Source organism: Balaenoptera borealis (genome assembly GCF_965194805.1).
Source record: "Balaenoptera borealis genome assembly, chromosome: 3".
NCBI lineage: Eukaryota > Metazoa > Chordata > Mammalia > Artiodactyla > Balaenopteridae > Balaenoptera > Balaenoptera borealis.
The window spans coordinates 83,764,354-83,777,782 of NC_138866.1; the positions used below are offsets into that span (position 1 = coordinate 83,764,354).

Sequence of the window (13,429 nt, forward strand, 5' to 3'; positions counted from 1 at the left end):
CTAGATATGGCCTCTCTGGCAGTGATGTCCTGGATAATGTAGCATATGCTCGAGGGTTCAACACAGACCACCAGACCCAGCTCCTTTATCAAGCATCAGCCATGATGGTAGAGTCCAGGTATGTGGGCAATAGAAGATACTGAATATGTTCCCAGAGCCCTTACCCTGAATCTTGTACAGGCTATGGCCAATTAGATAGTAGCTTGAATTAGATATGGGGAGATTTAAGTTTTAGTTCCTATTTTGCCACTCTTGCTTTGTCGTTTAGGTCAAGTCACTTTTAAAATATGAAGCTATAATCCACCTGAACTTGTTGGAATTTTTTACTTTGTTATAGGGTTATTCAGAAATGGATGCTGTATAAATAAATAATATATAACTATAAATATAAAATTTCAGGGTAGTGGGAAAGAGCAGAATCTGACATGGGCTAGAAACAGGCTTCAGAGAATCCGTGTTCCCTGTAGGTACGCACTGCTAGTTGTAGACAGTGCCACCGCCCTCTACAGAACAGACTATTCGGGTCGAGGTGAGCTTTCAGCCAGGCAGATGCACTTGGCCAGGTTTCTGCGGATGCTTCTGCGACTTGCTGATGAGGTAAGTTGTGGGGTAGGGACAGAGAATGCCTACTTTCAGGGGCCATGAATTCTAGTAGCCTTGCTGGGAGGCCAGGATACCAGGGCCTGGTATCATCAAGGTATCAGTTAGATATAGAGACTTTAATCATTCATTGCTTTGTGGGGGATAGGGGTGGCAGCAGTAAGTCTCTTGGAATGTCTGACCACAAAAAAATGACATTTATCCTTTCCCTGTCAGTTTGGTGTAGCCGTGGTCATCACCAACCAGGTGGTGGCCCAAGTGGATGGAGCAGCCATGTTTGCTGCAGATCCTAAAAAACCTATTGGAGGAAATATCATTGCTCATGCCTCAACAACAAGGTAAAGTGATGGGAGAGATGGCTTCATCATGGAGTGTCATATTAACTGTGCAATAGACATGAAGATAACATTTCCATTTGAACCTTGTTAACTGCTGCTGTTGTGTAATTAGACACAGGAGCCCTTGCTTATAACCTAACTGTCATGCTCTGGTTAGAACAGGTGTTTGCTTTTAGTTCATAAAGGAATTAAAAGCTCTCATATGTGGAAGAATAAATATGAGCAACTGATGTCTCTCATTATTTTTATAAAGGTTTCAATATGGGAAATCCACTGCGGGGCAGGGGGTGAGCAGAAATGCATTCCTCTGGATTGGAAGTGCCCTAAGGCAGTGGTCCCCAACCTTTTTGGCACCAGGGACCAATTTTGTGGAAGACGATTTTTCCACAGACAAGGGTGGGGGTAGTGGGGGGGTGGCCAGGATGGATGGTTCAGGCGGTAATGCAAGCGATGGGGAGCAGCAGATGAAGCTTCACTCACTCGCCCTCTGCTCACCTCCTGCTGTGCGGCCCAGTTCCTAAGAGGCTGCGGACCGGTACTGGTCCACGGCCCGGGGGTTGGGGACCCCTGCCCTAAGGAATACAAAAAGATCCCCAAAGTCCTTCTAGGAAGTATATATGTAAAAAATTTTTAGACCTACCATAAATAGTCAGGAATCGAATTTTTTAATTATAATAACTTTGGTGCTTTGGTCTGTGTCTTTGTCCCAGACTGTACCTGAGAAAAGGAAGAGGGGAAACCAGAATCTGCAAAATCTATGACTCTCCTTGTCTTCCTGAAGCTGAAGCTATGTTTGCCATCAATGCGGATGGAGTAGGAGATGCCAAGGACTGAATCGGTTTTTTTCCTGTGATAAACCTTAAGTGCTGCAGCCTAATGGAGAGGACTGCTCCCTGAGGTTCTTCACAGGCCTCTTCCTGTTGTGACTGCCAGGAAAAGGCTTCCCGGAAAACAGCTATTATATCGGCTTTTCTTATGGTGTAAACACGAGACAGGTCAGTAGTCACAAGCTGATCTGAAATGTTTATTCCTTCTAGAGTATATTAATCTCTATGTGAATTCTTTGGTTTGGGGGTGTAGGTATGAAGTACCTTTGACATCATAGTGCCTTGGGGTTGACTCAGGACTAACTGCTATTGGCCAATCTTATGTCTCTAAGAACTAACTAAAACTGGAGAGACCTGACTTCTCTCGCTGTCTGAATAATGTTGGGGAAAAAATGCCTGAGCTATGTGGCAAAGGGAGTGGGTCTCCTCACAGGTGTTTTTTTTCTCTGTCAGTCAGTAAAACTCTGAAATCAGAAGCAGGTAAAGTTTGTGTGTCTGAATTAGCTTATATAAGAATGCTTTTTTAGATAAGGGGTATTGAGTAGGCCTGCTGGGCTACCAGCCCTTCACCATCTACTCTTTTTTAATGCTAAGAGCAATTCAAGATAGTTCTGGAATCTTAAACATTTCAGAAGCTCTTCAAGTAAGTAGATTCAATGTGGGACTGCTAATAAAGTAGTTATTTGTAGTGAATGTGCTGTTTATAGGAGTTATTCTGGTACAAGCTGAATATTTCAGGATAGGGCCTTCATAATATAGTTTTGGATCTGGGTAGGGTGATCAGTTTCTATTGCTTTAAAATTGAAAATTTAAAAGGGAAGTCCCACATTCAGATGATTCATTTTATACTCCTTTAACCTAATAGAAGATCTCACAAGATGGCTACACCATGGCTTTCCTGTGGCCTTTGTTTTTATTCTTTAAGAAGTTTTGTATTGTATAGGGCTGGTTCTTGCCCAGATTATTCTACTTCAGGGGTTTAAGATACTCCTTCCTCTTCAGACTTCTACTCAGGATGGGTTCTAACCAACTCTTCCAATTTCAAAGGGCCTCTCGGCTAGTATTAGGAGGAGAGGCAGTGCGACTCTCTGCTGTTGCCTGTGTTGATCCTACTATATATAGGGAGTTAGGAAGACACAATTTAATGCAACTTTAAAAAGTTCTGTTCCCTGACTTTATAGAACAGAGTACCTCCTAGGCCTTCTTTCATTTCTACATTACAGAACAAACCTGGGATGAAATAATAAAGCCACAGTAACAGATTCTGGAATGGAAGCTTGGTTCTTAAATAAAAGCACCTCCATCTTTTAGTCCTATAAAGTATTTAAGTGACCTTGACCTAAAAACTTGTCTCAATTTTTCTTGTAGGGAGGATTTTCTTTACAGATGGGATTAGGCTTTGTGCTGTTGGCCCTGAGAGGGTCAGGGAGCACCTGCTTAGTTGGACTAGGCCTTGTTAGGCTAAAAGTAAGCTCTTCTTGTGTTTTACATTTAACTAAAATTTTCTCTGGAAGTATTATTAACCAGAGAGCTTATTCTAAACTATGTGGTACTGTTTTTCTACTTGTCTGCAATAGCCTCATAGTAGAAAACAGTTATGGAAGTGTCAAGCAAGAATAAGGAGCTGATAACAAATAAACATAGAAAGGGGATTATAATCACGTCTAGTTAAATTTGGTTTATTTCAGGTTTGTACCAAAATATATTCCAGGCAACTCCTCAGATCATCATTTTCACAGTCTCATAAGCCTTATGCACTGCTGTTGTTCCAAAAGCTTCCAGGACTCTGGAAGTCAAGTGGTCCAGCCCCTCGGCCCAGGAATACAGTTACAATCCACACGATAGGTTGAGAAGAGGCAATACCCATGGACTCCCCGACCTTTTATCCTGGTAGGTTAGGGTGTGATTTTAGGACTATATACTTTGGTGTTGAATATTAATCAGTGAAAAAGATTAGAGAGTAGAAGTTCTATGTTTTGTTCCTATAGCTCTTTGGAGTTTCATCCACCTCACCAGCAGTTGGAAGACAGCCTTCAGTGCTCTACCCACACTACCCTAGGGCAGGTGTTATACTAGTCTTGATTTTTCAAGAATTCACTTTACGGAGAGAGTAACAGAAACCCGGGCCTCAAGTACTTCCCCAATTTCAGATTAGGTAACGGATTAGAATAAAAGTTAACCAGTAGACAAGAAGAAATTGGGGAATGGTGGCAGGTAGCAGTCAGACCTAGGAGTCAGGACACTCCCTTAACCAGTCTTGCTCAGTTTTCCTGATCTAAGCAGAATCTAAGAGAAAAAAGACTTGATTTTTTTCCCCCTCAAGTCATGAAGGCCATTGAAATGTGATTATTCTCCTAAAATTACTTCCAATTCTTCCAGGTCCTTCTGGAAAGCTGAATCCTAGGGAGACAAGAGAATAAGACTAGGACTCAAAATCTAAGCCAACATTTCCAAAACCATTGGTACCTGAGAATGGGCCCTTTGCTTCCTTGCTAAGCTGTTATCATAGTCTTTTTCCTACTTTCCCAGAAGAGCCTGGAACCTACGAAATCTGTCTCCTCCCCTAGGTGAGATGTATACGAAACAGCCCACATGCAAAAGGAGGAAATAAGACCTCAAGGGAAGATATTCTTTCCTGAAAAGGTCACATAATGACTCAGAGAAGGATCCCTGTGTTAGTAAAGGTCTTAAGTATTACCTCTTTAGTGACATTTGGCAGCTCCAGGGCCAACTTCATCCACTGTTTAGCTTCAGGGTTTTGCCCTAGTTCTCTGTAGCACTGAGAAGAGACAACAGTGAAAACCTGGGAGAAATGCCACCAGGAGACTAGAAGGGGATTAATATGTATGCCCTCAGGAGTTCCTAGAAATATCAACACACATACTTTCATCTATGTTGAAATAGGCAGGTGAGTTTACCTTGGAAATATATATCCTTCCTGCTTTGGAAAATCCTGGCTGTAGTTCTTCAGCCTGAAGAAGGGAGAACATGTATCAGTAAGGTGTTCCAAAGTCCAAGTCAGGCTAAAGTTTATTAGAGAGTTCCAGTCCCCAACCTGGAGATTGATTCAGTGAATCTATATTTTTTATAAGCTTTTCTGATGGTTCTGATTTTCCCATAGAACAGGCACACATAAAACTGCCCTCTACTAGAAACCCCTTCCAATAATGTCCTTAGGAAAAATAAGGTCACCCTGGCCTTTCTGGCTGCTGTCCACCCTTCCCTTCCTTCCCCAATACCTTTAGGAAGCTCTGGAGGGCGTCCTGCACAGTGGCACCGAGAGGGCTTTCACACAAGGCTGTCGCAGTTTTTTTTTCTAGCCAGCTTAGGTGAGAGACCTGCCACCAAAAGATCAAGGTGTGACTAAAAACGTAAGTATCTTTAGGAACACTGAATGTTCTGTACTGAAAGCAAACAGGGCCAAATAGGACTGGGTCTAATCACCACTAACATGACCGCTTAGAGGAAATAACACATAAGCCAGACCAGGCTGAGGACCCTGCTCTTCCTTGCAAGGTGATCAGTGTCTCAGGACAGTTAGTTAGGGCCCTTATGTCAAGCCCTGAAATTTAGCTCACCTGGTAGCACCACCTGCCAAGGAGAAAGTGTGCCATGGGGTTTTCTGGCTTGAGAGCAATGGCTTTGTCCACATGCTCCTGAGGGGAAAATATAAATATAAGCTAACATCAGATAGCAGAGTTACTAAGGGAACAGAGGCAAGTCACAGAGGCTGTAGGAACACCTTTGCAAGGAGCTAGGACGGAGCAGGGAATCTGGACCAGACCAGCACCAGGGAAGGAGGAGAAGCCTTTCCTCACCTTGAAGCTAAAGCCACTCTGGATGCGCCTCTGGATGCCCTCATGCTCAGCCAGCTGACCACAAAGCACTGCATACCTAGGGGGAAGCAGCAGCAAGCTCAGGGACAAGGACTGAGTACCGTCCCTGCCAGTATTGGGATTCCCACCCATGGGCAACTGCACGGCCCCTGCATCCTTATCCAGAGATGAAAATATCATTTCCATCTGTACATAATTCCTCTTTTCACAGACTTGTGGTCCCAATTCATATTCTTTAGCAGATACAGTGGTAGGCTCACAATTCTCCAAAGTACCCTAGGTACAAAAAAGGTGGGTCTTCCACAATAAAGCTCTCTTAATATTTAGGCAAGGTCTCAGTCCAAATTTCCCCTCATAATGAGTATAGCCATAGCTATCATAAACACTTAAGCAGGTATCTAAAAATCAGCATCAAAGTATAAGAGACCTGAGTACACTGCTTTTTGTCTCCTGAGCAGACATTAAAGAAGAAGGTCTCATTAGCCTTGGAAGTATACAGGTATATCATTGGGAAGCTGTTTGGGAATGGGATTCTCTAGGAATTTCTAATGTTAGCTTGGGAACCAACAGAAGCAGAGGAAGAAAAGGCCTCCGATTTCAGCCCTCTCCTCTACATCCTCCCTCCCAGGAGAACAAAGGCAGCCAGCTTCCTATCTTCTGCCTTCAGAAACAAAGGTCTTATTACCCCCATCCCCTCTGCATTCTTTCTAGAAGCACAGTTGACAAATGAGTGTCTAAAGGCCCAAGTTGCTTTTTTGTGTACTCACTAAATATCTGGGGGTATTTGTATCGGATACTTCCAGAGGCTCATTTCCAGTTTAGTCCAAACAGCTGTTCCCCAGGAAAAGCTAAGAAAGTATGAGGTCAATTTCCATCCTTGGGACCCCAGGAGCCCCAAGAGAGCCCACAGGGAAACAGCACCTGTGACACCCACGAAACAGTGACCTGGCGTCTGAGAAGAGGCACTGCAGAGACAAAGTTTCAGCAACAGATGGAGAAACAGCCTCTCCCAGCTCACAATCTGAGGGCAGAGTTATGGGAAGCAAGGAGGTGGAAAAGGAACATTTTCACTAAAACTGAGGTGCTGGAACCACGCCCCCAGGACACAGGTTGGCCCTGACCCACACGGGTTGGCAGAACTTTGCCTCACATCAGACCACAAACAGGGCTGATGGTTTTGTAATATTAATGACTGCTGAACTTCCTGGGGGTGAGCTCACATCTACTTTTCCTCACGCGAGCCAAGCGAAGAAGCCAAAGTCCACCACCAGCCAGGGATCGCAGCTAGGGGAATGAAGAGCTTGTATGGGAGAGGGGAACTGCCAATGTCCCAGCCTCTCTGAGGAGCCAAGAACCCACAAGTTTTGTAGCCAGGGGTGACTAACAAAGCTACTCATTTCTCCAAGCTTCAACAGAAAGAAAATTGTACTATTCCCCCTTGCCTCATCCCCAAGGCACTTCCCAAAGCAAACTCCCCTGGGTCCCTAGCTTGGGGAAGGATGGGACATATGAAAATAAAGGCCAGAGCTCCCTCTCCTGGTGCCTCTGGCAAATGCCTCTTTGGCCACAGGGCAGAGAAACGGAAGGGCTCTCCTCCACTCTAACCCATGCTGGCTCTTCCTGGGACCCTGCGGGGTGTTATTACCACTGGTGACACTCAGCATTCTCATTCCCCTTCTCCAGAGCGGCCTCCGCTGCTTCTTTTCCTGTAAGACAGAGGTGATCCAGAGTTGACAAGGGCTCCCATGCACCCTTCCACGGGAAAGGCTGTGGGAAGAATGACTGCTCTAGCTCACCAACCCCCACCCAAACGGGACTTGTAAATACTTATGCACTTGAGCAGAATGAAGAGCTGCAAATAGCTTTTCAGGGATGACTTCTTCACCTTGCTCTCCCTATCCGTCATCAGCTGCCCCAGCTCCCTTATTTTTATAATACCCACCTGATATGCTTGAAGCATTGCAAATATAAAAGGACTCAAAAGCAATCAGAAACTGTCCCCAATAGACCGTTACCCTGGAGAGTTTTTGATTTGGGGTCTGGGTAGGCTTCAGGGTGTCCATGAATCCCACTGAAGTTGTATATAATTTTAGGTATATGTGCGTTTTATTGAGGAGAGGGTCCACAGCTTTGATCAAATTCTCTAGAGGGGGACTTCCCTGGTGGCGCAGTTGTTAAGAATCCGCTTGCCAATGCAGGGGACACGGGTTCGAACCCTGGTCGGGGAACTAAGATCCCACATGCCTTGGAGCAACTAAGCCCGTGCGCCACAACTACTGAAGCCTGCGCACCTAGAGCCCATGCACCACAACAAAGAGTAGCCCCCACTTGCCACAACTAGAGAAAGCCTGCGTGCAGCAATGAAGACCCAGTGCAGACAAACAAATAAACATTAAAAAAACAAACCAAATTCTCAAGAGGATCCATGATCTAGGAACATTAATCATGTTCTAGGCCAGAACTCCTCACCAGAGCCAAATGGACTGGGATCTGACCAAAGATGAGTTTCATGTAGTTCTTCCCCAGGTTTTCCAGGCACCAAAACTAACAGAAAGCAAGGCCTAAACACATGTAGGCTCTTGACAAGGGTCCCCTAGAATGTCAAGGAGCTGGAGCCCTTCAGATGAGGACCATCACGCCTACACACTGGAGAAAAGAGAACACTGCAAAATGGGAAATCTGATTAGAACAGAGAGGGCTTCCATAAAAAAGAATGAAATAATGCCACCTGTAGCAACATGAACAGACCTAGAGATTATCATACTAAGTGAAGTAAGAGAAAGACAAATATCATATATCACTCATATGTGGAATGTAAAAAAATGATACAAATAAACTTATTTACAAAACAGAAACAGACTCATATAGGAAACAAACTGGTTACCAAAGGGGAAAGAAGAGGGGAGGGATAAATTTGGAATTTGAGACTAACAGATACAGACTACTACATATTAAATAAACAAGGACCTACTGTATAGCACAGGGAACTATATTCAATATCTTGTAATAAACTATAATGGAAAAGAATCTGAAAAAGTATATATATGTATAACTGAATCACTTTGCTGTACATCTGAAACATTGTAAGTCAACTAACTATACTTTAATAAAATTTAAAAATAATAATTAAAAAAAATTTTTTAAATGGTGAGGGCTTGGAAGGGAAGATAGAACAAAAGTAATGGGTTGAGGTGATAGGCTGGCTATTCTGAAATGTTTCCTCATGTTTAAGTGATAGTAATCATGGTATAATTTTGTATATGCAACAAATACATTTAAAGAGAGCAGATGAGAACCCTACATTCCCCTATCCAAGCAGAAGAACCATACGGCTCCACCACTGAGGGACATTTTCTCTTAGGGGACTTCTCTCCGCCCCCTTCAAAGCACTATCTCACTAGGAAAATAACGGTGAAGAATGAGGCAACCAGTTCCCACTGCCTCCTGGTGGTCCAGCTTCTAGAGAAAGAACAAAATGAAGAACTTTAGGTCCAGCAAGGTTGGTCCTAAAAAGCTAGAATCCCAGAGCAGAGCCTTCAGAGATGCTGCATAGTCCTCTGACCTCCAGGAGGAACAGATTTGTCCAAGGTGCTGTGCTCAGGAAGCCAGACCAGACCAGTGCGGGCTTCGCAGCTCCTCTAATCACTGCCCCACCTCCACCTGTAGGGTTCATGTTGGCTGTTAGTGCTCAGAGATGATCAAAAGGGAAAGGAAAGGTGGTTGTTGCTACCAAGAGTGCAAAAATCAGCCCCAAAGGCTGATCAGAATCCTCACCTGAAATTTAAGAGGGGAAGCAGAAACTTTTGAAAAGAAAGAAGCAAACAGTAATTAAGCAAGCACCTTTTGTTACAACTTCCAGGGATTTTTTTGAAGATCTATATCAAACATTCAACTCAACTGACCTTTCTATATTGGCAGAATTCTATAACTGTTTAGAATAATGATCTTGAGGTACTGTCACTCTACATTATCAAAGATTTAATGTTTGCAGGACTGTACTTATAAAAGTAGGAAAGCAGTTAACTTTGGATAACTGAACCACAAGATCTGGAAGTCCACTGACAGTGCCTGACTCAAAGGGTGTGTAGGTAGGCAGGACACATCACCTTCCCCATAAAACCAGTCTCTTTTTAAAGTCCCAGGTTTCTCAATGACCTCATGACAGAGAAGGACAAGCCTTGAACCTGGCACAAGTCAGATGCACCCTACACCCCCAGGTACAGATTTTGACAACAGAATTCTTAAGTAGACCCCAGGGACTTCTAACCTAGCAGTATTCTCCCAAACTGCTCCTTCTGGGCACTCACCAAACGTACTCCACTCATTATATTCTTAAACACCTGCCCCACAGGCTCCGTAACTGAAACCAGATTCCTAAGCAACAGCCAAAAAACCTCCTCAGATTAAGAAAGGTTGTGTCTTTTGTAGTTGAGGAATGAGAACAGAGAACTGTGCTAATATGATAGAACTACAATTGACCTTGAACAACGTGGGGGTTCGGGGCACCAGCCTTCTGCCCAGTCAGAAATCCACATGTAATTTATAGTTGGGTCCAACCAACCATGGATTGTGGATTGAAAAAAATCCACATGTAAGTGGACGTGTGCTGCTCAAACCGCTGTTGTTCAAGGTTCAACTGTACTCCTAAAGTCGTGTATACCCATGTGACTCAAGCACCATGCCATGCAGAGAAGCAGAGGTTGCTCTCTGTCTCCAGGAGGAAGCAGGGGTCTCTGGGAGCCAGTCTGTCCCTAGTGAGTAGTTGAGCCCCAGCTGTACCGACAGCCTGCAATTTGGTGGTTCCCCTGGCCCCAAGCTGATGGGCTGGCTCCACCCTCAGAGTCAGTCAGTGGCCTTCCCACCAGGAACCTGTCAGCACTTACCACTTAGGGCATAGAACCTCTTCTCACTTGCCTCCTCAGCAAGCTCACACATGTCACTGTAGGCGCGGGCCAGGCGCCAGAGAAAGTCCTGCTGGCTTCCATGCTGCAAACCAAACAGAGGGATGAGGCCCCCTTCTCTCAGCTGCAGAGAACTGGGGCTCGACCTTCTCCCCACACCCTACCTTTGAGTGTGTTATAAACACTGACATCAGGCCACCTCACGTGACCTCTCACCTGCAGTTAGCTGATGACATTATCTCTAGTCAATAGATTGCACAACCCACAGAGTGAGGGCATTCTGGCCTTCTAACACTGTGAGGAAAAAAGGTCAATTCCAACATGTAATGAGGCACAACAGAGAAGTCTTGCTAACAATGAAAAATTGTGAAAATGCCCAAGAAAAGGGAAATTCTAACTTTGGGGGCATTTATAGCCAGGTGAGCATAAATTCTGGCAGTGAACCTGAGAAGGGAATTGTGGTTGAGTGACCTAGTAACCTAACACTTGTCACTTGTGATGAAAACTTTAAATGGGGTAGGCAGCTGTGGCTCTGCCTCAAGGGAAATAGGGAAAAACATTCCAGTTCTTTCCACATTTCTCCTTAAGGTGAGAGGAGGAGCTCTTCTGCAGTAGCTCTACAGGAGGCAGCCGACTGCCCTGGGGCTGGCAGAGAAAACAGCTCTGGGGCAGGCAGCACACAGGGGCGGCGCTCAGCCTCCTAGGAAGAGGATGTACAACCCTGGGGTGTAGATGCAGAACTAGCCACCTCACCCTCATTTCCCTTCCCATGTCACCTTGCAGGGTCAGTGACACATTCGCGGGGGGTTAGCAGGGGGACAGAGGACAGACAGGCAGTTGGAGCCTCACCGCCAGCTTGTTGTTGAGCAGCAGCTGGAAGCCCTCCCGCTTGCCCTGCTCACTGCCCTGGTGCAGCTCGTCTGCCTGCTGCAGGAGGGGCAGCACATCTTCTGGGCCAGGGGAGCCTCCAGCCTCCAGGGCTTCAGGCGCAGGGCCTGAAGCCACCTCCACCTCCACCTCCACCTCCAGGTCCAGAGAATCCTTTCTCCCCATCTTCACGGTCTCACAGCTCACTTCATCTTCCCCGTCATCGTCACTCTCCCTTTCAGAGTCCCGCTCATAGTCAGACTCAGCGTTGGCTGTTGTGTAACTGTGGCAGAGAAATGTAAGTGACAAGGTCAAGGGAGGGATTCCTTAGCCTCAGATCCCTGGGGTCTTGCCTCCACCCACAAAGAGGCACTCTCCACAGCACTGTTGTCCAAAGCACCAACTAAGAACCATTCCCCCCCCACTTAAGGGCAGGAATTAGTCCTTGAGAGAAAGCTTCCTATGGGAAGTATGAGCTGGGAAAATGATCTGGAAGGGGAAGAGTGACCAGCTGGGGCCCTGTGACAGTCGGAGGCCAATATGAGAATCCCCTGCTGAGCTACCACCAAGTCTGCCAGAAAATAGACAAAAAGAGAAAGCCTAGAAAGGTATGTACCAAAATGGCAGTAGATCTCTCAGGGTCAAGGAATTAATTTTTCCCCCTATACTTTAGTATTAGATATGATTGCTTTACTGAGCATGTATTCTTCTTATAAATAAAGAAATAAAAGTTTAAGATAAAAAACCTTAAGATGTAGGTGGAGCTGATCTCCTGAGCTAGATGGCTCACCAGGCTAAGGGTCTGTCAATCATTTTTGCTTTATCAGCCAAATGCACCTGTCAGAACCAACATGGGTGGGTGCCAGTCTCGGCGGCCATGGGCGGCCACAGATACCCACATTTTCTTTCTCAATTCAATGTATACCTCTGTCCCAAGTCAGCAACCAAACCTAAACCACAACAGGAGTAGCCCTTGAAAACCCTGGGAACTTGCCAGGGCTGGGAGGGGCCCTTTTGCAGCTGGAAGCAGGAAAGGAGAAAGATGCAAACAATCCCTTGGGAAGGTGTCTGTGGGGCCACTATGAGCCAGGTGTCTCCTAGGGAGCCCAACCCTGATGCAGCCACTGAAGAGGAAGCCAAGTTTCTCTTGGATCTTGGCCTCCACCAGCAGCTAATTATGGTGTGTTCCCTAATTGCCAACTGAATCAGACAAAAACTGAGTAGAGCAGAAGATAAGGCTTCCAGGGGTCACAACCAGACACCAAAGAGCCCTCCAGACTGAGTGAAGGAGAAGCAAATTCCATCAAAGCCAGAAGGTTCCAAGACACAGGGAAGATCTTTGAGTCACTTAAGGATAAGCCTTTCTCTGTCCTGTAATGAAAGGGGTAGGACCCCTATGACTGGAGCAATCAGACCTGAAGGAGAGAGACGTACGAATAAAGTCAATACAAGACAGCCTAAGGTCAGGGGCTGAATGCTGTAGGGCGAAGTGCTGTCTTCCTCATCCAGAAAGCCAGAGATGACGAGGGGGCAGGCTCCAGAAGGCAGCAGGTGAGAAACCAGACCTGATGCCCAATCCATCCATGCTGTTTCTTTATAGAGGAGCTTTCAGACTCATTTAACAAAGGGGCTCCAGTTACATCTATTACAGGAACTTTTGAGGTACTTGTAGGTAACCTGTAACCTTCCTAACCTTGCTTTTTAAAAGGTTATCCAAGTATCTCTCCCCTCTAGCAATTTGCAGTAAAAACTTTAGAAATTAAAGGGACAAGGAAAAGTGGTACCAGATTTCACAACCAACCTGGGTGGTGATGAGCAAGACCACACAGAAACAGCCTAGAGAAACTCGCTACCAATTCCTAGGCTTAGACAATAACCTGCCCCAAACGAGAAAGTCAAATCAGCCAAATCAGCATCTACCAGTGCCCCTACTCAGCCCAGCCAGGCCCAAAGGTAAAATGAGTAAATGGATTTTTTGGGGGTGCGAGCTTGAGTCTCATCATCTCCCACTGCAAAAAGAAGAGGAGACCCCATTCCTTGTTCAGCTGAAGGCTACCTTG

The 13,429-nt window shown here is 45.4% G+C and overlaps 2 protein-coding genes across 5 annotated transcripts in view; one reads left to right on the forward strand and one right to left on the reverse strand.

The window, feature by feature from the left end:
- The window catches only part of RAD51 (RAD51 recombinase), a 40,171-nt gene extending 37,096 nt beyond the window's left edge, over positions 1 to 3,075 (forward strand). For all 3 annotated transcript variants that reach the window (XM_082387262.1, XM_082387261.1, XM_082387263.1), the window contains exons 7-10: positions 5 to 118; positions 468 to 597; positions 817 to 938; positions 1,649 to 3,075. In XM_082387262.1, the coding sequence (XP_082243388.1) occupies positions 5 to 118; positions 468 to 597; positions 817 to 938; positions 1,649 to 1,772 (490 nt within the window). In that variant the 3' untranslated portion in view covers positions 1,773 to 3,075. The remainder of the gene's footprint in view (positions 1 to 4; positions 119 to 467; positions 598 to 816; positions 939 to 1,648) is intronic.
- A 353-nt stretch (positions 3,076 to 3,428) lies between these two features.
- RMDN3 (regulator of microtubule dynamics 3) overlaps positions 3,429 to 13,429 on the reverse strand; it is a 31,225-nt gene continuing 21,224 nt past the window's right edge. For both annotated transcript variants that reach the window (XM_082387249.1, XM_082387250.1), the window contains exons 5-13: positions 11,352 to 11,652; positions 10,485 to 10,587; positions 7,247 to 7,307; positions 5,584 to 5,659; positions 5,344 to 5,421; positions 5,005 to 5,103; positions 4,684 to 4,737; positions 4,464 to 4,544; positions 3,429 to 4,165 (exon numbers count right to left, since the gene is read on the reverse strand). In XM_082387249.1, the coding sequence (XP_082243375.1) occupies positions 4,112 to 4,165; positions 4,464 to 4,544; positions 4,684 to 4,737; positions 5,005 to 5,103; positions 5,344 to 5,421; positions 5,584 to 5,659; positions 7,247 to 7,307; positions 10,485 to 10,587; positions 11,352 to 11,652 (907 nt within the window). In that variant the 3' untranslated portion in view covers positions 3,429 to 4,111. The remainder of the gene's footprint in view (positions 4,166 to 4,463; positions 4,545 to 4,683; positions 4,738 to 5,004; positions 5,104 to 5,343; positions 5,422 to 5,583; positions 5,660 to 7,246; positions 7,308 to 10,484; positions 10,588 to 11,351; positions 11,653 to 13,429) is intronic.